Raw genomic sequence first — 25938 nt, 5'->3', positions numbered from 1 at the left:
TTGCCTTTAGCATGCAGCACATCCAAGGCACAGTGCATATTTAAACAATCTAACTCTCCCTCCTACTTCATAAAATGCCCAAAGAGTTGTCTCTGCAAAAATCTCATGGAGCAGTTCTCCCATTCTCTTCTAGGCTGCTTAATCTCCCCAATTAATCAGTGGAACAGCTTGCCTTCAGAGGACGTGAGTGCTCCATCACTGGGAGTTTTTAAGAAGAGATTGGACAAGCATTGGTCCGGAATGGTATAGGGTCTCCTGCTTGAATGTGGGGGTTGGACTAGAAGACCTCCAAGGTCCCTTCCAATTCTCTTATTCTGTAAATTTCTTCCTGCCTGGCCCATCTGAATCCTATCTGTTGTTCCTTTTGGTCCTCCAAGCTATTGTCCTCCCACAGCTGATTGATCTGCTGTGCAGGTTTCCCAACAGTGAAAAGGTCAGATGCCTCTGTCCATTTGCACTGGCCAAGCTGATACTATGTTTGTGAATCTTTGCACCCCCAGCACTACTCTACCCTTGTTGGTTGCATGAGTGGAACCCTGCTAGACAAAAACCCTCCTTTAATTCTCATCTAATCATGGAGGGTCTCTTTTTGTCCTACCTTCAGACTTTGCTCATATTCCTTTTAGCTGTTTATGTTACCTTTTCTCCTTTTTCCTTAACTAATATTCTATTTCTTTCTTTTTCCATCCTTGATTCACCCAGTTTTGAGAATCTATGTTGTTTGGGCATCTACAGTTTTTGTTTTTTTCCTATCTCTTCTGGATTTTGTTTCTCTTTCTCCATTCTTTGGGATAAACCTTCATTTCTTTCTAGACATCTCCATTATTGACTTCCTAATTCAAAGCTATCCAGTGAGAAGCCTTTTACTGCTTCTCTTAATCTCTGTTTATCTTAGCATCTCCAAGAGTGATCATTCCTCTACATTTGACTCCTTCCAGAACCAAAACACCCATATTAATTTCCTTATTTACTTACTTCCTTACCTGACAAACTCTTGCCACTTTGCACCAATTTAAAACCCTTTGGCTATTTTTCAACTCTGCTTTAACCAACAGGATAATATAGACATTTCCATTTATTTATGTATTGATCTCTTTTCCCTGCACAAGGATGTTTATCTTGTTTCTGGGCACTACAACGAACCTCCCAAAAATTCACAGTGTATGCATATACATAGAAAACTAAATGAAGTCACAAAAATTAAAATAAAAAGTGTTCTAACATATCTAGAACGTCCAGTCATAAATACAATGTTTAAATATCAGGTAAAAAGTATTATTTTCACTGCCCTCTTATTTTTATTGTTTACATGCTGCAAATATTATATTGACCATGTTCATCAGTTTAACACAGGCACCCATGAAAGAAGCAAGTGTGGTGTGTCTGTGTGTGTATAAAATACCTGTCCAAATGAAAGACTGTATAATGTAAAAAAATTATTAGTTAGTGATTAGATATGGACTTTTTATGGACAATAGCTAAGTACACACAATTCAAAGAGAATTAAACTTGAATTTGCTTCAAGATTGACTGTTTAATGCAGGTTTGTGGAAGTTTTCTATGTCATCAATGGTCTCGGGCAAGGTGCTTCCTTTGGTCTCAGGCAAAAGCAGCACTGATCCAGCAGCTATCAACCCTATGACAGCTACGAATAAAACATAACAAAAAACATCAGAAACTGAGTTATGACATATTGTCAAGATGGACACACAATCGTTTTATTTTGGACCTTTTACTTTTGCTGCAACAATATTATCTGTATTAAAAATTGGGATTCTTAACCTTGTCGTGCCATGGGTCCCTTTGAAAGTCTGGTGACCTAGCTTGAACATCTGACATTTCTTTTTTTTCACGTACAGCTCTAATTTGTGTTGAATGATCCTAATCAATATTTTGCTAGCATGTGAAATTAAGGATATTGCATGATTGTTTGCACCCTCCATTAAGTCTTCTTTTGGGTATTGGAATGTAGATTGACCTCTTCCAGTCTGTTGGCTACTGTGTTGTTCTCAAGATTTGCTGGCATAGATTGGTTAGAACTTTTACAGATTCTTCTTCTATTGCTTGCTATATTTCAGCGTGTATTCCATGATTTCCTATAGCTTTCTGAATTGGTAATGACCAGAATGCTAATCTCTAAGTTCACCTTCTAGGACTAGAGATTCTTGTAAATAGGGAATAGCTTTTAGGGTATCTTGAATATTGATGTCTATACTGCACTGTGCTTCAGTAAACTCCTTCCCTCTTTGATCTTCTTTAAATTGCTTACAACAATGGTTCTCAACTTTTTCATCACCATGCATCCCCTTTAAAAACCTCTTGTGGCCACAGACCATGGCCACGGACCCCCAAGACCTAACTCAAAATTTAAATCATAACATTTTTTCAAGCCTTTGCGGACCCCTTGTGACAACATCATGGCCCTTCAGTGGTCCATGGACCACAGGTTGAGAACCACTGGCCTACAATAAATCCATTGGAATCAATTCATTCAATACAAGGTTGGAACTAGTTCAAGTATCTTTTTTTTTCCATGTCTGTTTCCATCCTCCTTCCATTCCATCCCAAATTGGTAATGACCAGAGTGCTGATCTAATGTCATATTCTGGTACTTGAGGTTCCTATAAGTAGATAATATCTTGGCATCTGTACCTGGGATGTTAAGTAACAGCTTTCTGATATATTTTATTAAGTTCCTTTCTGAGATTTTTCTCTTACTTGGTTTTGATTTCTCTTCTCTTCTTGGCAATTTCCATACCTTGTTCTATTCAGTTTCCTTTCTTCTCCTCACTTTTGGCAATCTCTTAATGACTTCTTTAAGTTCATTCCACAGTTCTTTTGGTTCTCTATCAATGAATTCAGGACTTCAAAATGACTCCTGATGTTCTCCTTGAAAATAGTTGGTATATGTTCAAGATCATATCATGGAAACTGACTGGCTTTCTTCTTCTTTGCACAGGAGCAGTTTGCGATCTGTTCCACAGTAAGCACCTGGCGAAGTCTTGATGCCATAAATCAGCGGTTCTCAATCTATGGGTCGTGACCCCATTTAGGGTCGATCGACCATTTCTCGGGGGTCGCCAAACAAGACGATCCGCCATTTTTCCCCCTCGGGGGGGCGCCACACATGCGTGCTGCGCATGGGGGCGGCGCCGCGCAAGGGGGCGCCGCTGCGCATGCGCGGCACGTTTGTGTGGCGGGGGTCGCCGTCACACAAACGTTGAGAAGCACTGCCATAAATGAACTCCTCCATTACCTTTTAGTTAATTTCATTTCTATATACTCCATCTGGAAGTGTCCATGCATGAAGACGTTCTGATTATTTAAAGACCGTGTTAGCTATGTCTTTGGAATGACAGAAATTGATAAAATGGTCTTCTGCTTTATTTTGGTTTCCTAAACCACATAATCCAACTATATTTTCCTCTTGAGTCTTGGTGGCGCGGTGGTTAGAGTGCAGTACTGCAGGTTACTTCTGCTGACTGCCCGCTGACTGCACTTTGGCAGTTTGAATCTCACTGGCTCAGGGTTGACTCAGCCTTCCATCCTTCCGAGGTTGGTAAACTAAGGACTCATATTGTTGGGGGCAATAGGCTGACTCTGTAAATTGCTTAGAAAGGGCTGTAAAGCACCCTTATATAAGTCTAAGTGCTATTGCTATTTTGTCTTTCCAACTTTGGAAACTTTGGCTTTCCAATCTTAATCACAAGCAGCATATCTTGCCTGTCAATTTATTGTATGATACAGATCTAGACAGACCTAAGTCCAGTTAGGTTCAATAGGACTGAATCCCTGGGTGACTACAAAAGTGCATGATTGAATATTAATGAGCTGCAGCTGCCACAGATAGAATAGTACTTACTGAAGACTACAAGAGGTAGTTCATGCCAGATCTCTGCCAATCTGTAGACTATAAATGGGGATATGATTCCACCAAAATCGCACAAGGAAGAACATACCATCAAGCCAAGGTTTCTGAAAGATAAACAGACAGAAAGATCAGATCGAGACACTTCAATGCTATACATACAAACATACTAACAAAAGAAATGAATACATGAGAAATTGTCTTATTAGAAAGCCAAGAGCCAAACCTTAATATTGTTTTTATTCCCTGGAATACCTCAGAGCTCCAGATAAGCCTATGAGTTTGGTGAGTGATTGCAACCCAGTCAGTTGTCTAAAAAGACACTTACTGAGCCTTTCAGATTCCTCTTTAATATACAACCTTCATAACGGGGTCAGAAGAGGGCACAGATGGATTAAAGAAAAATAATTACAAGCTGAACAGATGCAAACTCTTCCCTACTGAATTCATATATCCTGCAAAAGCCATGATGGGATTCAAATATGTGAACAACCGGTTCTCTGTGTGGATGCCATTTCTGGAAGTCCATTCTGGGCCTGGGCAACAAAAAATTAGCTCCCGTTTCTATCAAACTGGTGCGAACTGGCTGAATCTCACTACTGTGCAAAAGGTCTGGGGGAGATTTGATTTTAAGATCACCTGATTCTCTGAATAATGAGAAGTCCACCATAAAGGTGCATGAGACATTCTTTTCAAATTTTAAAAAATTAAAACTTTAGCAATGTTTTCATTTTTTTCCCCCTTCTTTCCAGAAAAGAGGTTCAAATTTAAAGGGACTGAAAGCAGGAGAAAGGAAGCTAACAGATTTGTTTCAGACGTTAGATGCTTAACTCTTAAAGGCTGAAGTTCAAGTCCTATTTATTGTCCTGAAATAAAGCCTTTCACAAGCTATTTCTATGTGATCACTTCCATGCTGGAAACAGCTGTCACTGATTAAGCCTGTCTAGCACATAAAAGTTAAAACCCTTTTTGATTTATTTTTATAAGAAATTAATTTCTTTCTGAACAGAATGGAAAGAAATGTCATTAAAAATCAGCCGTGAGGGAATGCAAAAGTGGCAGACCTCTCTAGCTTGAGGTTTATGCTGATTTTTTTGTTTTTAATAGAAACATCCAGGACAACTGCAGACCTGATATCTTAGACTTATTTACAAATATGGATAAAAATCAGGGAGGAAACAGATTCATGAAGAAGGCAGCACTGTCAGCTGATGTGCTTCAGGTTCTCCAGGCCATCCCTTGGAGTGACTGTTAGACTCCCTTCTATGGCATTCCAGTTCAAAACTGTCATTTGCTTATTTCCCTCTTGGTGAGACCAAAGTTCCTCTCTTAAATATGGTGACGGCCACCATCTCATCACCTGTACTGAACAAAGATTCCCTTAGTTGGCTTTTACTCAAGGAAAAGGAGACGCCATTGGTCTTGTCCTGCCTTATCTCCAAAGTTTCTCCACTTTGACTTGCCATGCTAATTCTATTTTCAGTGTTAATTTTGAGGGATAGCACCTCGAAACTGGTGAGAATTGAGTAATCAAAGATATAGACTTTCTAGATTAAGCCATTCTTTGAAGCAGTACCTACCTAAGAAATGTTGGGTACAATTCGGCATTGACAAAGCAGACCATTTCGAAAGCCATAGTGATTCCCAACCTGCCAAAGGAACCTGCAAGAATCTTTAACCAGTGCATATCTGAAAAGAAAACATGTTTACACAATTTATCCAAAATAATTTATTGGAGGAAGATGATTAATACTGGTAATAAAATAGATAGTCCTCATTTTGCAACCACAGTGGGGATTGGGACAACTCAGAAACAGTCGCTAAGTAAAAAAATCACATGACCAAACTGTGCTCAAAATTTTACTTCAGCTTTCCTTTGCTTCACTACAGATATGTCAAACTCGCAACGTCACGTGACGTCACGTGACGTCGCATGACGTATCAGGACTTTTTCCCCATTGGCGGCAATGGGGTGGGCATGGTTTTGGCGTAACGCATCCGGCCCATGGGCCGGCAGTTTGACATGCCTGCTTTACTGCATCAGCTCTAAATAATCAGGTGACGCTAAATGGTGGGGTAGGCTCCTGGAACTCAATTCATAAAGGAGCTGGGTAAAAGGGCAAATCTTATACCCCCTTTACCCAATTCTCCAACCCTTTAGAATGCTCACCGGGCACTGGGATAATTAGCCAGAAGAGAATTAATGTTTGTATTTACATTCATTGGAGAGGAAGGATCACAAAAGAGTATGCAAGCACACAATGGGGAATATAAATCTAAAGCAGGGATATCAAACTACTGGCCCACGGGTCAGATGCGTCATGCTGAAACCGCTCCCACCTCAGCTCTGGCAATGGGGAAAAAGTCGCGATACGTCACAACACGTCACGTGACATTGTGAGTTTGATACCCCTGATCAAAAGGAATGGGGCTTACAGTTGAAAGCAGAGAGTTTTTAGGAGGCAAACAAAAACTTTAGCATGAAATTAATTAGAATCTTAATCACTGTCAGGTGGCAATGAAAGCCTGCAGAAGAGTTGTAATCAATTAATTAAAGTCACAGAGATGAGCATGTTAACTTGCCTTAACATGCTAATCTCTGAGCATGGGGATGCAGCAATAAATACAGTAGGGAGGGAATAAATGTCCCATTTCAAATTATGTCCTTTTTGCACATGTCACTATCCATCTCTGAATTCAGCTACTTAGAAAACCCATTTAAATATGTCCTTGTTAATTATTTAATGGTATGCATAAGTATGTCTGTTCAAAATACATTTCAAAAAGCTATTAGATATTCTTTTGCACTAAATGTGAAATCCACCAAATACTTTCATTCTGACTACTATATTAGGTTTGATGAAGTGGTTCCAGTGGTGGGATTCAGCCAGTTCGCACCACTTCAGCAGAATCAGTTGCTAATTTTTTTCTTGCCCAGGCCCAGAATGGACTTCTGGAAGTGGCATCCACACAGAGAACCGGTTGTTCAGATATTTGAATCCCACCACTGACTGAGCAGTTCAGTCTATTTCTATCAGAGTTCAGAAAACCTGAATCCCTCAAACCTTTCTATTCATTATCATGATCATCCTTATGGTTAACATCTTCATCACAACCACAATGATCATCATTTTATCCATATTGCGGATAGTTCTTTCTTTTATCAAGCAAGTGTGCCGTGACCTTTCAACATCTTGGGTTGTTTCTCTTTATGTCCCTGCAGAAAGGCTGCTTGTGACCATAATTTATTTTATTTTATTTTTAAAATTTATAAGCCGCCCCACTCCCGGAGGACTCTGGGCGGCTAACAATAAAAACACATAAAACATAACAAAACAAACAGTACAAGAACAGTCATCCAGGGGTCAGATTTTATAAACCCCAGGCCTGCCGGAAAAGCCAGGTCTTAAGCAACTTACAGAAAACCAACAGGGTGGGAGTGGTCCTAATCTCCGGGGGGAGCTGGTTCCAAGACGTGGGTGCCATCACAGAGAAAGCCCTCCTCCGCGGCCCCGCCAAATGGCACTGCTTGGCCGACGGGACCTGAAGGAGGCCCAGCCTATGGGATCTAACCGGATGAAGGGAACTATGAGGTAGTAGGCGGTCCCGCAAATAGCCTGGCCCCGAGCCATATAGGGCTTAAAGGTAATAACCAACACCTTGAATTGGACCCGGAGACCAATAGGCAACCAGTGCAGTTCACGGAGGACAGGTGTAATGTGGGTGTATTAAGGAGCCCCCACTATCACTCGTGCGGCTGCATTCTGGACCAACTGTAGTCTCCGAACACTTTTCAAGGGTAGCCCCATGTAGAGCGCGTTGCAGTAGTCCAGATTTGGCTAAAGTAGATTCTTGCAGCCTTTTCCTCCAGGCTGCCTTTGGTCAGGGCAATTAAAAAAGATAGACAGACCTTATCTACTTACCTTCTGGGCTGAAAGCTGTAATAAGGCAAGCAATTCCAGCCACCAGATTAGATGCTGCCCAGGGATAACGACGACCCACACGCTCTATGGTGACGATGAGGATGAAAGCAGCTGGAAATTCAACAAGGGTGGCATAGAAAAAATCCAGGTAAACATTTCCACCAGCAACTCCTATATGCATAATAAGTCCTTGGTACATTATGGCACTTGTGAACCTAAGAAAAGAGAAGGAACAACAATTAATTGGGGAATAGATGTATTGGCTAGCAAGTCTTGAAAGAATCAGTGCTCCAGATTTCACATGTCAATCCCACATTATATTACTAATATAAGCATGATCTGGTGCATGATCAAGTTTTGTTAGTAGAAGCTTTTTTGTCTTCTGGGATTTTGACTGTTAACAAGAGTTTGGTTCTCCGTGTGGGCATGTATATTCCTTAGATATGCATCCATATTTCTTCCATTAGAAGAGAATATATGCAGAGTCCTCGATGCCCTGGTGATGTTACCTAGTTGGGTAATTAATCTGCAAGCAAATAACCAAGCTCAGAGAGCATCAAGGACTCCATGATTCTTTTCTCCTTCTGGAATTTCCTGCCATTAACTGATGAGTAGCAGCGGGAATGGAATTTAAAAAAAGTAATTAGGCAACAGAAGCTTGTTGGAAAACAGGGAGTTGTTTTTCTATTATTGCAACCCCACAACCCTAAGACATCCACAATTTATATGAATGAGGAATGCACTGACTACTCCCATCTCCTCATAGCTTGCTTCCTTTTCTTATTTATGGAGCTGTCTCCCTCCAAAATAAAAATCAATCAATCAATGAACAATAGAAAAGCCTGAAATATCTTCTCAAACATTCTACCATTTATGCTGAAGTTGTCAATTTAAATCCCATCTAATCTGGGCTGGCATTGGGTTTCTCCAGTCCTAAGTCAACACTTTGCCATGCTAGCTCTGAACATGGAAACTGGAAACTGAGTAGAGAATTGGGTGGTCTGGGGTAATCCAAATTCTTATAATCTGTTTGCCCTCTCCTCAGTCTCCATGCACTCAGCAGGTAGATCTGAAAGTATAATTATATTCACTAGTATATGAGTACAGTTCTCAATGTGAGCCTGATAGAATCTGCTGTATCAGGATCCCAGATTATAGAGAGAGCTGTACTTGCATTTGCATGAATCTCAGTATAAATTTTGCTTTGGGCCTCTTTGCTCAGTGCAATGTAGTTGAGAACAGTAAGAGGCAGAATGGCCTGATGTGAAGTAGATCAGACAGGAAGCATAGCTACAGAAGCTAATTCTCCTTTATTGTAAAGTTTCAGTAACAGAACCTTGCAAGTCTAAAATTACATTTCTCCCCTTATCCCCTTTAGAGCTGAAGAAACTACAGAGGATCCCTTCTGAGATATTTGCCACATTTACATTCCTGCTGTGGCTAAGCTGCCACTTATCCAACCATTGCCCTGGTTGTGGCCTCCTGTCTCCCAAGATCCTATATATCAAGATCCTATATATATTACAGCCAGCAAACACAAAGTATGGTGCAGGCCTCAGGTTAGAAGCCAGGAGATTATGAATTCTAGTTCCACCTTAGATATGAAGCCAGGGATGGCTTTGGGTCAGTCTTTCTCTCTCATCCCTAGAGGGGAGGCAAAGGCAAACCACTTCTGCAATCTTGCCAGGAAGACTGCAGGGACTTGTCCAGACAGTCACCAGGAATCAAAACTGTCTCAAAGGAACCAAAATAATAATAATAATAATAATAATAATAATAATAATAATAATAATAATAATAATCCATGACAATATCCAACCTCAAGCTATAATGTGTTCAGGGCAATACAATTCCAACGTATTCAGAAGACTCAGTATGAAAAAAAGAACTGTCTTGAGCACGCATGCCAGAAGTGACACTTGGAGCCCTCTCTGTGGGCACGCAAGCCATTGCCCCAGCCCTGCCTCCCCCTGCAACCCCCTCCTCACCAGCAGCCTGCCTGGAGGAAAGTCTCCTCCAGGCACGGCCCATGTGGAGCAGCGTAGCCAAGCACATGGCAGCCGGGCAGCAGGGGCAAGACTCCACCCTCGTGCCCCATCACGTGCAGATGATGCTATGGGGTTCAGGTGCAGGGCATGGCCACCATGGCGCTGCAAAGCTGCCTGGACAATCTATGGTGAGTGGTCCTGCGGGGGGCAGAGTGGGGGGCAGAGCAGGGGTAGGCTGGGGGGGCATGGTGTTTTTTGGGTACTCAGTCTCTAAAAGGTTTGCCATCACTGTTATAGGATGATGATAATGGTGGTGGTGGTGGTGATGATAATGATGATGATGATATCCATTTAGCCATGTACAACTCTTGCAGTGGGCCAGGTCTCTCCACATCTTCCAATCTTGCACTATTTCTTTGAGTTTTTCTATGCTCTATTCAGTGGTAGGCAACCGTGGCTCTTTTATGACTCGTGGACTTCAATTCCCAGAATTCCTGAGTCAGCCATACTGATTCAGGAATTCTAGGAGTTGAAGTCCACGAGTCATAAAAGTGCTAAAGTTGCCTACCTCTGCTCTAGTTGATGTCAGCTTTGATGGTGTCTAGACACTGTGTTCTTTGCTGGCCTGGTTTCCTTTTACCACTAATAATGTTATAGGAATGTGGACCCAATTTTTTAATGAACAGAGGAGTTTGAGTTTCAGGCAAAATATGAACTCTAATCAAGGGTTTACCTGACCCTCAGTTGCACATAAAATTGTAACATATTAAGATTGTGTGTGTACCAATAGAGCCAACATAGCTAAGGCAAACAAGGATTTGATGAAATGCATGAAATAAATGGCCTCTTACCAGTTATACATCAAAATTAATGTGTATTTCCTGATCTGTGGTGTCCTCACAAGGTCCAGCAGTGAAGGGCTAAGGTTTGTGTCTTCTACCTGTTCTTCTTCGAGATTAATATTCTATAAGGTAATTATTGCAAAATAAATAAAAAGGCAAGGAACATAAATACATACTTATCCATCACATTGTTTTTGTTCAGGATAAATGTTATGCTGAAAACAGAAATGGAGTAAGAAATGTAAGGTACAAGATAAGAAAAAGTTAATCTAAAAAGCTAAAAGAAAAAGTTAAAGCTAATTAACACCAAGACCAACATCTTCTCTATTTGAGGACTATATTCATTCCACTCAACCACATCTTTCTTAGGCTTCCTCTGTTTCTCTATCCATTCACTCTGATCAGGGCAATCTGCATTGACCAAATATGACATCAAAATTGCAGGTGACCAGGCAATCAAAGTCCTTTTCTAGCATGTATCACAGGGATTTTCAAACTCGGCCCTTTTATGACTCATGGACTTCAATTCCCAGAATTCTTCAATCAGGCATGCTGGCTGAAGAATTCTGGGAGTTGAAGTCCATGAGTCATAAAAGGGCCAAGTTTGAAGACCCCTGATGTATCAAATGCATCACATGTAAAAGGGGTAAAGCTTCCACAACCACCATTTAGATGCTAGTGACAGCATCTGCAGATGCACCTGACTTTTTTTTTTTTTTTTTTTTGCAAATTTAACCCTTTTTCATTCTTTTTCTATGGCCAACTCTACTTCATTCAAACTTTTCACTCACTTTCCTTCTCAATCTACATTCATTCATACTTTTACATCCTTGAGCCTGTAGTTTTTTCTCTTGCCATACGTATCTTTTAAAAAGGTGGCTTGGTGGTACATAATCAACCAATTATTTTTCAACATAGTCTGATGAATAATATTGATTTTTTGTGGATCTTCATTGTGAGAGTTTGTTTTCACAATGATAAAAAAAGTCTTATGGCCTGTTTGTAAGACTCTCAGTAGATGCAAACACATAGCCTCCTCCCTTTTACGCCAAAAACATGAGAAAATGACCCAGAACCATGCTGCTTATAATGCCTGAGTATAGTTTTTCTGTTTGAAATTCTTGTGTTGTAACCTCACCTTGCATCTAATAAATATCATTCATCAGAGTGAAGGGATTTTATTGTGTTTATGATTTTAGTATGTTTAAGTTTGACATTAGCATTTATTTTATATATAGTAACCATTTTATATTGATACTTATAGTGTTATCATGTAATCATTGTTTTGTTATTTTGTAATCATTATTTTGTAGTTAATTGCTTGATCAGATGCTATATATATATAGGAAAAGTAAAGGCTTCATGCTTTAGGTATAGGTATAGGTGATTGCTTATATGAAAAGAGCACAGTAAGGGGAGGGGGAAAGCAGTTACGGATGGAGCCTGGCTTGCTGTGTATGAGTCATCTAGGAATTATTTTTTTGTGCCATCTTATGCCTGGTACCAAGACCTGATCTCTTTGTTTTGAAAAGGTATAAAAGGTGGAAGACATCTTTTCTGGTTGTTGCCTTCATCTCTCTACCAGCCACAAAGAGAGATGGGGTCACCCAACTCTATTTTGATCAACATAAAAGTTGTTTGCTTGCTAAAACCTTTGGCTCAGGAGTTTCTTTGGCTCTTTTAAATTCCTGAGTAATGCTGTGGCAATTGTGAGGCTAAGTGGAAAACCTTACAAGAGCTTTGAGAGTTTTATTCTTTAGATTCACCATTTCCATTTTGGATAACTACAAGAGATGTCTGATGCCAACTCCCACTATAGTCAGCTTACTTTTTGCTGACATACTTTTATGTCTGTTTCATCAGATGACCATCTCCCTTTTCTGTTGTCTGATATTGTTCTATACCTTTGCTTTAAATTTTGTATGCTGCTCAGAGAAGTCAAAAAGTTAGGTTGTTTTAGATATGTAAGTAAATACATAAATAAATACGAAACTCCCATTTCTCTATAATACAGTGGAGAATGTTGAATTTAATAACAGCAGCAAGATTACTGGTGGGTCAATATTGGAAGAAGGATACTCTGCCTTCTTTAGAAGAATGGGTATTTAAGGTTTCTAATTTAGCAGAAATGGCTAAAATTTCTGCTTATTTAAAGGACCATTCACAAGAGAGATATTTTAACGTATGGAGAAGATGGATAGAATATGTTCAGAAGAAATATGGAACTACAAAGTTTCACTTATTCTATGAGTAATGATTTTGTTTATAAACTTATGATGTTAAAGTTTGAAGAGAGTTAAGGGTTTTTATGATTTTGTTCATTGTATAATTAGTAAACTTAAATAAATTATGTTTAATATGTTTGCATAATCCTGTATTTTGCTCTGGGAAGTCGGGGGGGTGGGGGGAGGGGGGTGGGGGTGGATGGGTTGAAGTTTAAGTAGTTCAGATAAAGTAGAAATAGTCTTATTGTATATAATATTAATGTTTTAATTTTGAGAGAGGAACTGCTCGGCATTTCCCCTGGACCGCATCAAGAGGGAGAAGAAGAAGGTGAGAAGTAAGTAGGAAGGTGGAGGTGAAGGAGGAGAGGGGGTGAGTGAAGAAAAAGAGGGAAAGAAGTAAGTTGGTTTGAGGTGGGATGCAGTTTGGGGGGAAATGGGTGGGCAAGACCGAATGTGGTGTGTATCAATTTGTTTTATTTTTTATCTGAAGTATTTGTAAGATTGTTATGTATTGTAAAATTGAAAATAAAAATTTTTACAAAAAAAAAAAAATACAGTGGAGAGAAACAAGCTCAGCAATGCAGCTTTTTAGCATCATTCAACCTTCATTCCTCAGAACCGACAACATGATATTCTACCAGTATTTGCGTGTCTTAAAATATTTCCCTGCATTTTCCATCTTTAGTTAACCTTTTTAACAAGATATATACATTCATCCATTTTTGGCTCTAGTTTTTTTGTCAAATTATATATGAATTGTAAGCATTCAGTCCATTTTCCCCATCAAAGACAACTTCTTTAGTTTTTGATACTTTTCAGATCCATTTACCTTGCTGTGTATCCAAGATGACAATTGTTTTCCATAAAACAGTGGCTAACAAGACTATTATTTGCATACAAAAATACATATACATTCACACGCCCAACCGATACATCTCTAATGTCCTCGCAAGTGTTCCTTATATCAGTGTTTCTCAAAGTGTGATTCAAGGACCTTTCTCAAGGGTCCACAAAATCAGTATTATTCACCCGACTATGTTGAAAAATAATTGGTTGATTATGTACCACCAAGCCACTTGCAATTCCCACCAATCACATAGATTTTCTCCATGATGATCTATCCTAACATGTTCTTTCAAGTCTCCTAATGAAAAATACAATATTAAAATCCCATCAAGCCATTGTGAGAAGCAAATGTGTTAATTTTAGTTTTAAATGTAGTAAATATTAATAATATAAATTATACAACGAAGGGTTTTTTGGGTCCTCCCTAATTAAGAAAGGAAGGAAGAAAGGAAGGAGAAAGAAAAAAGGAAGGAAGGAAGGAAGATCTAAATAAGCGACTTGCTTATTTTTCTTATCATCTTTGTGGCAGTTACAAACATAGTAATGTATTTATTTTTTATTTTATTATATTAAATTTATATGCCATCCATCCCCCTGTCCCAAGTGATTTTGATCAGCTTGCAATAGAATTACCATGTCCAGTTTCCTATTTCACTGACATTGCAATAATTATTGGATTATTTCTGTTTACCATAATTAGGAAGAGGTAATATATACTATGCCTATGAAATGTCCTATAATTCATGGTATATGCATCTTTCTGGCAGCCTGCATTCTGCTCTCTATCTCTCAGTTAAAGCCAGGAAAAGAAATCATGTGATAAGTTCTGTCCTTTCATTTCAGAAGGTCTGGGCAGCTGCAGAAGGATGGCGAATGGTGTAGTGCAAAATGTGTGGTACACACAATCCACCATCCATCCATTTGCTCAAACTCACCAGTGAAAGATTCAAATGCATCTAATGAGGCAGAGGTGGAAGAAAACCAAGAGTAGATTAATAGTCCACCAAGGAATGATAAATAGACATATATAGTGTTTAAAATTCACCTCAAAAAAAGCAGGTACAACTTTTCCATTTTTTTTAGCAATTTCCTTCACAATTTTCACAGCTCGGGCGTTCTGTCCTTGAGTAATCAGCCACCTGGGTGACTCAGGGAGGCACCTTAAAAAAAGAACTGGAATCATTGCTCTCCTCCAGAAATGCTCATCGCAAAAAATAAACCCATGGGGTGGGACTCAGACATCTCCTTTCTTCTACATGCATTAATTAATTGAGGCTTGTTGCACTTTAAAGAATTAACCAGTTTATTGTGGTATAAAGTGTCATGTGATACAACTAACATTATTCCATAAAAGGAATACATCCATATCTATGCTTATCGGGGCAGGTTAGACAGCAGTAACATAATTCAGAAGGAAATGGAGATATAGGAGAAGCAAGCAGTGAAATTACCTATTGTTCCTGGCTATTCACAAATCAATTGTTGGATACAACACATTACTTTATTCTTGTAGCGTGGTAAGGGGCCTTGGTTTCTGTTTACTTCTTGAGAAATAGATGACTATGAACACATGATCATGGCCAAGTAGTTACAGTCACCATCACCATTTTGACTCTTTTTACTTGCCCCATGGTTGCACCTTCACTCCTTTGTTCAAAGGTGACTTGTTTGAGGTCAGAGGCAAAACATCCTTTGAAGCTGGACTGGCCCCTTATTAGTGACAATACCTATTGCAGATTATGTTGCAGATAATCATCTTTTATGGCAATTTCAGCACACTTGCCTCTCAAAAAGGAGAGTGCTTTTATTACAACAAGCTCATTTCTAAATCTATCCTTGATCACTCCAGTTCTTAGGATATCTGGCGGCAACCATGATTTAGGCTAGACTGCCTTAATAGTTCAGTGTTTCATGAAAAACAGCTACTAAATGGAAATTATATGTAGGAATCATTTATTAGAAATGAGTAAATTATGGGCCTCCTGATGTTGTTAAATTAGAGCTTCCACAATCCTTCACAATTGCCATGGTGGGCAGGGCTGCTGGATGTTGTAATCTAACATCACCCAGAGATTAAGCAAAAGACTGACTCTGAGCAAGAAGTTCTTACCAGTAGTAGAGTAAGAGAAGGAACATTGGAAGAGTAACAGCAAGTTGAAGCCACCTCCAGTTGGGAATTGCATAAGCCAAAGCATTAAGGATGAGAAGGCCAAAACCATACGCTAGTTGATAGAGAATGGCCACAGTCCTCCTGTAGCTTGGGCCAACAATTTCTGTGACTGGAAAATAAAATTAGGGCTTTCCATATTAATTCTCAATTGAGAAATAGCTTATTCATAGACTTTGATTAGGAAGAATGCTTGTAAACAAAAGAAACAGTGGAGAACACACTTGTTTCAAACAATGAAAAACTAATAGGGGAAATCAATTTTGAAACTGCATAGAAGTGATATATATGCTGTCAATATCTATCATCTCTTTGACCTCTCAATGGCTTTTAATAGCATTAATCATGACATCCTCCTGGACTGTTTCTCTGGGTCAGATGTAGGAGCACAGAGCTGTAATGTTTTTGCTATTTATTTATTTAATTTGTGGCTGCCCACCTCACCATGATTGCATGGAATGTCTCAGAAAATAGAGCTGTAGCTTTTTTCTTATCCCATGGTTTTTTATTCATGAGGTACCTCTAGATTAATTCTTATTGCAACATTTAGATGAAATTAATGGAGGAAATCATCCAGAGATCTGGGCAGAAAAACTAAGAAAGCAAACCTAAAAAAGCATATTAAACTTACAAATGAACCTATTCAGTTCATTGGTTTAAATCCATATAGTTGCAACAAGAGATGCATTAAAGGTATTTGTACTCTATTTGAGCCTTTGCTCATCTGTAGCTAATTGCAACATAAAGATAACCCAGCAACATCTTTGAGGTAGCTTTAACTCTTCTTTGGCTATTTTGGTTTTGAAGTGCTGTTTTCTCTTTTTTTTCTCAAACAACTTTTTTTAATGTGGATATATTCTGGCATGCTTTACCAACTATTCTGTACCTTATGAGATCAGATTGACTCCCGGGAACTAGGACCCAATCTCCTATTGGCTGCTTCAGGCTGGTATGGGCACACAACCTCACTTATAATTCCTGGAGACTGTTCTTTAGGGAAATTCTTGTTTGGACAGTTGGAAACTTTTTGTTTGTTTGTTTGTTTGTTTGTCTTTTAAATGATCTCTCTCTCTATGCCTGCCAAATCTCCAAGACAATTCCTGACTTGAAGAATTGCAAGCTGACCAGCAGTAGGAAGAGAGAAAGGGGATGATTCTTCCTTTATCATTCCTCACACCATTTTTCCCATGTCTGCCAATTCATTGCTTTTGAACCCAGGTTTAGTGCTTTTCCAGACACCCAGATGTTAACTGGTAGTCAAGCTTCTTTTTCATATGAGTTTATGCACTTCTGGAACAGTACTACTGTTCAGCACTTTTTGAACCCTGGATTAGCACTTTTTGAGATACTCATACAAAACAGAAATTATCTCTTTTTATCCCATCTCCCCATCTTTTATTAAGAAGCACGTTTATTAAGAAGTATGTTTCTCCCCCAGATGATAATGTTTGGTGACAAAGGAAAGGAAGGAAACAAGCCTGGGGAAATCTATCATTTCTTGCCCCAAATATGTCTTGTAGACATTCAATAGGAACAGCGTCGTTTTTTGGCATTGGGACTGTGGCAGGAACAGCAGTTTTTATGCTGGTAGAGCATCTTGCTGACTCATGACATGGATAGACCTTTAATCTGGTCACGAGAAGGAAGCCTTTAACTTTAATATGTTAATATACACTGCAGCAAAAGTATCCCAAATTAATAAGGCTGCAAAAGGTTAGAAGTTAACTACCGCATGATGGGGTGAGCTCCCGTTCTTGCCCCAGCTCCTGTCAACCTAACAGTTTGAAAGCATGCAAATGAGAGTAGATAAATAGGTACCACTTTGGTGGGAAGGTAACAGCATTCCATGCTCCTTTGGCATATAGTCATGCCAGCCACATGACCACTGAATGTCTTTGGACAATGCAGGCTCCCTTGACTAAGCAACGGAGATGAACACTGCCCCCTAGAGTTGGACATGACTGGGCAGGGGAAACCTTTACCTTTTTTATCTAATGTAAAATGATTTCTTAAAGCTTCAGAGACATCTTTTTCCTGAAATTATTAAATGTACTCAAAACTTTGGTTTTGAGTTTCAAGAATGGGTTTGATTTATTAGAGTTGGACTTGATCAGTACTAATTTAGAAAATAGGGTTAAAGATTAAATCTCAGTTGGATTCCACTAATGTGTTAGATTTTGTCCTCTTGCAAAATACCAATCTGTGGGAAAGTGTTATACTTACGCAAACTGTAACCTGCCATCCAGCTGCCTTTGCTGAACAAACCTTGGATGAAACGAAATATCACAGACCATAAGTAGTTTGGCGAGAAGGCAACAAGTACTCCAGAGATTGTAGTTACCAGGACAGCAATTAAAAGGCTTACTTTCCGTCCAAATCTGCATTAAGAGAAGTAACAGATAAAGATGCTCAGAAAGATACAAGGAAAGCCATAAGCTGAAAATTTACTTAAGCTGCCCTAGTGGGTACTGCCCTGAGTAGGAGATGGACCTGTAAGGTGCCTTCTAACCATCTCATTCCAGCCGATTTGTTTAGCTCTTTCTAGGTTCATCATTGCTGCCTTGGTTCACACAACATCTAAACCTTAAATTTACTCTACTCATATAACGTGCTCTTCCAAAATTGATTAACCAGATATGGCTTAAGATGATTTACAATTCATGTAATTGGCTAAGACAATGGCTGGCCACCCACAATGCACTGAATCCTAAATTTTCCAGCCCTAGGTTAGATTAGTGTAGTGTAGCTCAGCAAACGTAAGTTTGGAGTTGCTAAAAATTTTCTTGAACACCATGAATAAAGATAAATTATGATCAACCTATCCCTGCCTCAGCTGACAAAGCCACTAGCTGAGTAGCCTTGCCTAAAGGAATAAATGTTTTTCTTCAGCAATAGTAAGCAGCCTGCATCATAGCGTCTGATTAACAGTTGTGAATCTGGACACAAGGTGGCAATGTTCACAGCAATATAAAGCATTGTAGGTCCAATTTTCTATTATTCTTCTCTGATGAGACATTTATATCTGCACTCTAATTTTATTTTATTTTATTTATTCACCATGTTTAGGGATAGAAAACTTTACAAAGCTTCTTGCCTTTACAAGAGAAGGCAAAAAATATGTAAATAATCCTGATACCCACCAATCTGTCAAGATTAAAGAAAGGGACTTAGTGTATACACGTATCCGTATCGTATGTTTATGTGCATGAATGTATGTTTGTTCCTCAAGCATGTGTTCTTTTTTTTCAAGCTGTTAAGGAATTGGTTTAAAATAGAGATTAATAACTGAGGCTCCAGCAGTGTTTGGCATTAGGAGAGAAAAGTCTTGCCTTAACCCCAAATCAAAATAAATGTTGAAACAATATCAACTGCATTTTCCATAGGTTTAGTAAAACAATAACTAAAAAATAGGCAATTTGAGGGGGTCAGGGGCCTCTGTATCTGCCAAAGAACTGCAGTTGAGCATCACCATAAAGAGTAAATCAAAATATTCCCCTCTTTTTATTTCCTTTAGGCTTTTAAGTGTGGGAACAGAAGTAATTCACCCTTAAACTATTACCCACAAATGTTAAAATCTAGGAGATAATTAGGATCATGCTTTAGATTTGCGAGTAAAGTGGGAGAAAACTGTCACCTTAATCCCAATTCACAATTCCCATCTTATTTTGAGTGTGTGTGTGTGTACCAAAATAACAAAAATCTTGACATTAAAATTTTACCATTGCTGTTGCTAGATTTGGAATTCATAATGGGTCATCTATTCCTGATCTCACAAAATGTTTGCCACAGATAGAGATACAGGGAGAAGCACTTCCTGTTATGTTTATTTACACATAAAAATATTTTCTTGTCCCAAAGGTGCTTTTTTTTTTAAAAAAAAAAGGCAATCTTTTTTTTCCCCTTTGGAAACTCGAAGAAGCTTCTTCAATTCTGATTGGTGGGGAATGGAAGGATTTATATTCTTTGCAGTCATATTCTTTGTTAGCTCTCTGAGAGTCACTGAGGCCACGTGAGTGTTTATCTGTGTCTTCCGGTTCACCTGAATCAGAATCAAATGAGTGTGGAATCTTCTTGGGACTGTTGAAAAGACTCCATTGTAAACAGGAGATAGGGGGTGTTGTATCCCTCCCCTTCTTGAATGAGCAAAATGTTTTTAAAGAAAAAAAAAACAAGAAAGTCCAGTTGTCTTTTGGGAAAAAAAAAGTACCTTTGGGACAACCATGACTTGGATGATTGAGAATCTCCATAGATACTTTCTTCTTTGTTCTTACTTTTTTGCACTTTGCCAAACATTGTTCATCCTGAAAGCATGCTGGCATGAATGTATATATATTTATTTTAAAAAGTTGGATGAAAATTGGAGTATTAGGTGTGGGAAGTCAGCCCCCCCCCCCAGAGAAGTAAATATTAATAGGGCAGAAAAATATATTTCCTCAAAGGATCTTAAAGAGGCAGAAAAGCATGCCCAGTTTTTTTTAATAGCCCCAAGTCTCCCTCCCCCAAGCAGAAACCAGCTCTGTAGAAATGCAGATAATCTTGTCAGAAAGACTGAAGTCATGAAAATGGGATTATGAAGGAAGACCCCTAGAATCAACACCAAAAATCTAAGAGTCACCAGCCCCAGCCCCAGGGAAGCAGGATATGACCCTTGAGACATAATAGGATTAACCCACCACCATCAGACTACCAGAAGGGCACACCCAGACTCAGGTCAAAATACATGACACAGGAAATACAAAGCCTCAAACAGGAACAGGAAACAACCTCAAGAGCCCCAGAGGGTATAAAAACCCACTCCCTACATGTGCTCGCTCCTCTTTCTTCCAGAGCCATCTTTCTGTCTGGCTCTCCTCTTCAATAAACTGCAACCTTCTTCCTAAAGCAGTCACCATGTTGTTTATTCTTGGCTTGGACTGAACCATGATGAAGAACTTTCCTTCAACATAGGGGAAGAGTTTGAAGAAGGGAGGGATTCTATAAAGCTTCTAAAAAGAAGACTAGAAGGATGGTGCGGCTTTGGCAGGAAATGTGAGAGGAAACACTGGAACATTTTTAGCTTCTTAGGGCTAGGAATGGTGGAAGCCCCGTTGCTTTCAGCTAAACTAACAAATCCCATTGAGAATCATGCAATGGAAAACAACATAATATTCAAGAGCAAAGCACCATGGAAAGAAAAATAAATAAAGCTTTATTTTATTTATCCTCTCTTCTCCCCATCAAGAGGAAAGCATCTTTCTACCACTGATCTTTTTTAAAAAAAATTAAGAAACTTAACAAGGAAAAGATCACACAGCAATGGTACCTTCAGGTATATAAAGCAGCAGTGTAGGGTCTTTGCAAGCCAAGATTTGAGTGCCAGTTTGGATTTTAATCTCTGTTTATTCTCTCCATCAAAACCTCATTTTAGAATAATTAAAATGCTCATGAAGAATATGATTAGAACACAGAAAAATGAACTAGCCGATAGATTAGGCATTCAGATCACAAAGAAAATAAGATACTTAGGGATACAATTAACAGCTAAGTGTGTGACAATTAAAAGAGACAATTATGATAAATTAATGGAACAGATTAAAACTGACTTGGATATCTGGACAAACCTTCAGTTCTCTTTTATGGGTAGAATTGCCGTAATCAAAATGAACGTACTACCTAAAATATTATTTCTATTTCAATGTATATCAATTAAATTAGAAAAGGAATTCTCTCGAAATTTCAACCAATCCATACTTAAATTCATTTGGCAAGGAAAAAAAGCAAGAATTAAATTAAAATTATTACAGGATGCTAAGGAAAGGCGGGTCTCGGCCTCCCTGACCTGGAAAAATACTATCAATCTACATTTTTACTATGGGTGCAGGATTGGATTTGATTGGAAAACTGGAGATTATTAAAATTGGAAGGTCATGACATGCAGACTAGATGGCACGCTATGTTATGGGAAGAGAAACATAAAGTTCACCAGTACTTCCGCAGGCACTACATTAAACGGCCATTAATAGATGTATGGACCAAAATCCGGCAACAGAATTATAGGCAAGTTCCCAATTGGATTTCAACATTAGAAATGTATATACACCAAGGTTTATCCAGTTAGGGAAAATAATAACTTATAAAAACATATTAGACAAGAGAGGAGAATTAAAATCGAGGAAAAATCTTCAAGATGCAGGGATAGAATTAGAATGGTGGGCATACCTCCAACTACAAGCAAGATATAGGAAAGACGAAAAAGAGTGGGGTATAAAAATAGAACCGACAGAACTAGACAAAATATTATTAGGGCCCGAGGGTAAAATGATTAAAAATATCTATCACTTTCTTTTAGATCAGGCAATGTATGAAGAACAGGTCAAGGAGACGATGCTAATTTGGAGGAGGGATTTTGGTTTCAGTATCGATCTGCATATTTGGCAAGAACTGTGGGAAAGAAATAGGAAACTCACTCTAGCTACCTTGTACAAGGAAAACCTCTATGTTTTATAGATGGCACTTCCCACCCGTAAGATTAGCCAAAATGGGTCCAAATATCTCACCTTTATTCTGGAAATGTAAAACAGCAATAGGATCATATTATCATATGTGGTGGGAATGCCCAAAGGCTTGTGAGTATTGGAATAGGATACGAAGATGGCTGAAAGATATATTAATGTTGGACTTAGAGTTAAAACCTGAACTTTTCCTGTTGGGAATAACTACAGAGAAATACAATAAGGAAACAATCTATTTGCTGTTACATATCTTGACTGCAGCTAGGCTTGCGTTTGCGCAAAAATGGAAGAGCAAAGAAATTCCCACAGAGGAAGAGACACTATATAAAATATTACAATGTGCGAAAATGGACAGGCTCACAATGGTATTGAAAGACAAATGTAGATCAGTTTATTTCGAAACCTGGGATAAATTTTACTGCTGGAGGTATTCTAGGAGGACAGTTGGGATTATAGGCTAGCGTTAAGATAGAAATATATGTAATTTTAGAATAAGTATTGTATATAAAATTTAGATGTATATTCAGAGATGAAGAATCAATTGTAAAATATGGAATAATTTGATAAGAATGTATATACTGGAATGTCATGTTATATCCAATGTTTTTTTTTTAATTGTATTATAAATAAAATTTTGGAAAAAAACCCTAATTTTAGAATATTGGGATTTTTTTTACAAATAATTCCTTGTAAGATTATTTCTCTGAGTTCTGACTGTCCAACTCAGCTTGTATATCAAGCTTATTCATTTTACCATCTGCTTTCTCTAAATTGTTTCACTTTCTTCATCATATTCAGACACTTCTCAGTGACCTGTTGAAGAGTAGAAATCCTTTTGGCAGAATTTCTGCCCAGGATACAGCCATGCTGTGTTTCCCACATTTACCTGATTATTACTCTTGTATCATGTCAGAATGCTGCCACACACTTTCCCCAAACCTTTATCATACTAATCCTCCTGTAATTTTTGCTTTCATGCTTCTTACTTTCCTATAATTTTTAGGAGCAACATTTTTCAAACCAGCAGAAATAGGAGCACAAATATACCATCAGCAAACCATATCCACATTTTAACATTCCTTTGATGTGTCATTTTTGCAGCCTTCCCATTTTTCTGCATTCTCACAGCTTTTACAATTTTTTATAAAGCTTTTTCTTGGTCAAAAATATTCCAAGCATTTGTTTCAACTCCATTCTTTGATATAATCATTATTATTCTGGAACCCATCTCCAAAATATTCCTTCCAACATTACCTCACTTCAGTTGCATCCAAAATAATGTGTTCACTTTTATGTTTAATTCCATTCATTCTAATGGAGACAGTTTAGTCCTCTTCATTTCCAGCAATCCTTGCTTTCCATTATTCACACTTAGATTGAATGATGAACCTACCTGTCTGCTATGTAGCCAGTGAATATAGATCCAACCAGAAACCCAGCATTCACAGCTGACTGAAACATATCTAGTTTCCAGGAATCTCCGCACACCAAGTTAAACTGAGGAGACAAAAACCAGTAAAGTAAAATTATAGAGTTCTAATCATTAAGACAGTTAAGAGCTGTTCACAGAAAAATCTACAATGTAAAGTGAAACATAAAATCAAACTAAATCAGATTTATTCTCAGACCCCTTCCTGAAAACTGCTTTACTCCAAATTTAAGAGAATAATTTGTTTTCTTTTTCATTGTATTCTACTAAATTGTTGTTGAACAGGTCAGATCTTTAGTTTTCCATCGTCATTCAAACAATTCAGGAAGACAAAGGAAGACAAGTATGTATGTATGTATGTATGTATGTATGTATTTATTTATTTTCTTATTTTCTTATCTCATTTGCCAAAAACATATGACTCCCCATGGAAGTTTGGGAAATTTCACTCTACCAAGAGAACACAAAATGCTGATGCAAGCCTTGGAAAGGCCTCACATGGCCAGCAGCTGCCTTGTGAAGAGCCGGGCCTGGCTCCAAAACGGCAGAGATGGGGGGGGGGGGAATGACATTTGAGGGGAGTTGAAGTAGAAGTAACTGCAACAGGGCAGGAGAAGCGTGAGGTAATTAGCTAACAATGCATGGTTCTGGTCTAACAACTGCAATGGGGACTACCAAAATTGCTATCAGCTGATGTTTTGCTTAATACCTGCTTTGTTTAGTGATATAAATTGGGACTGTCAGGGGAGAGGGTGCAAAATGATGTTTGGGAGCCAACTGATTGTTCTGCAGAAAGGATAGGCAAAACAAACAATGTTGAACTAAACTGTAGCAAGTGAAGGTCCTCCACTCTTATCTCCAGATGAGTAAGTCACTATCCAGGAAATAACTACAAGTTCAGAAAACATCGCAAAGGGGTTTCAAAATAAAGAAATGACAATTCATATATTTAAAATGACTATATAGGATATGGACATCTTCAACAGTGTTAAAACTTGGTTATATAACATGCATACATGTACTCAATGAAACAGATGCATTATGCCTGTCGTTTTTAATCCAATTGTCTATCCTATGGAACAGATCCTTTAATGTCATAACCAGTAAATATGCTTTCTCTTCTTTGATTACCTTCTCCTATGGATTAGGAGTTTTCAGACAACTATCAGAACAAGAAATGTGTTACACTTACAATAGTATCTGTAAAGACATTGAGGATGGAAACAGACATGGGAAAAAAATCTCTAAACTACCGTGTTTCCCCAGAAGTAAACCTGCCCCTGAAAGTAAACCAAACCCTACTTAAGGGCTTGCACGGATGGCCTGCCTCTATGACGAGGCAAAGCCAAGGGGGGAGAGGGGATCAGACCCACGGTACCGGTATACTGGTTCCTTACTACCGCCTGGCTTGTTCCACGGCCTCATGGTAGTGGCATTGGGCATGACACTTGAGGCGGCAAACAGCCAGTTTCAGCGTGACGCAGCCTATTGTTTCCCTTCCTATCCTCGTTTGTTTTTGAAAATGCCCCACTGATGGTACGGTGTGAGCGGGGTCCCCTCCGGCGCTGTCTGCCTCCTTTAGGAGGAGTCATGAGGCGCCAGAGCACCACAGCCACCGTGTGGCTTGATTGGCTGGGTGGGACCATGTGGTGTGGAAGCCAATAGTGGCGGTGGGAGACACATAAACATGGAGGCCATCTTTCACAAGAGGGTGAGTGAGCCTTTTGCCTTCTCTTACAGAAGATAGGGTGTGAGGCTAAAAAGAGATGAAGCGAGAGGAAAGAAAGGCAGCTGCGTGGAAGCTTGCCGGAACTTTGGGTAGTTCAAAGGCTAGGATGTCTATGAAAAGCTCTTTTTAGTCTTTTACACTTTATATTCAAACTGCACAGGGGAAGAATAAGAATAAAGCCAATGTCTTGTGATTTGGAGGTATTATTATTATTAATAATAATATATATTAATTATGTATTGGGCAGATGTAAAGATTGACCTACAGTATGAGGTTTAATCAGATCTATTTATTAAATTGGGTTTAACTTAAAGGTAAATTAAAAGTAATCTATTCACTGATAAAGGTTCAACTTTAATTTGTTTCAAGTCAATATCCATATTAAACTCCAAATGTACATTTTTCCACCTTGTTTGACAACTTCTTAAAA

General features: G+C 38.6%; 1 protein-coding gene across 5 annotated transcripts in view; it reads right to left on the bottom strand.

The window, feature by feature from the left end:
• Positions 1-678: 678 nt before the first annotated feature.
• LOC120314813 (solute carrier family 22 member 2-like) overlaps positions 679-25938 on the bottom strand; it is a 37347-nt gene continuing 12087 nt past the window's right edge. For all 5 annotated transcript variants that reach the window (XM_039358302.1, XM_039358303.1, XM_039358304.1 and 2 more), the window contains exons 3-11: positions 23744-23847; positions 18083-18237; positions 15803-15971; positions 14738-14852; positions 10631-10743; positions 7792-8006; positions 5449-5557; positions 3863-3975; positions 679-1645 (exon numbers count right to left, since the gene is read on the bottom strand). In XM_039358302.1, the coding sequence (XP_039214236.1) occupies positions 1521-1645; positions 3863-3975; positions 5449-5557; positions 7792-8006; positions 10631-10743; positions 14738-14852; positions 15803-15971; positions 18083-18237; positions 23744-23847 (1218 nt within the window). In that variant the 3' untranslated portion in view covers positions 679-1520. The remainder of the gene's footprint in view (positions 1646-3862; positions 3976-5448; positions 5558-7791; positions 8007-10630; positions 10744-14737; positions 14853-15802; positions 15972-18082; positions 18238-23743; positions 23848-25938) is intronic.

The sequence above is a fragment of the Crotalus tigris genome, unplaced genomic scaffold (assembly GCF_016545835.1).
Source record: "Crotalus tigris isolate CLP2741 ecotype Arizona unplaced genomic scaffold, ASM1654583v1 scf7180000019007.31208882:3723066, whole genome shotgun sequence".
Taxonomy (NCBI): Eukaryota; Metazoa; Chordata; class Lepidosauria; order Squamata; family Viperidae; genus Crotalus; species Crotalus tigris.
This window is presented reverse-complemented; position numbering and strand designations above follow the sequence as displayed.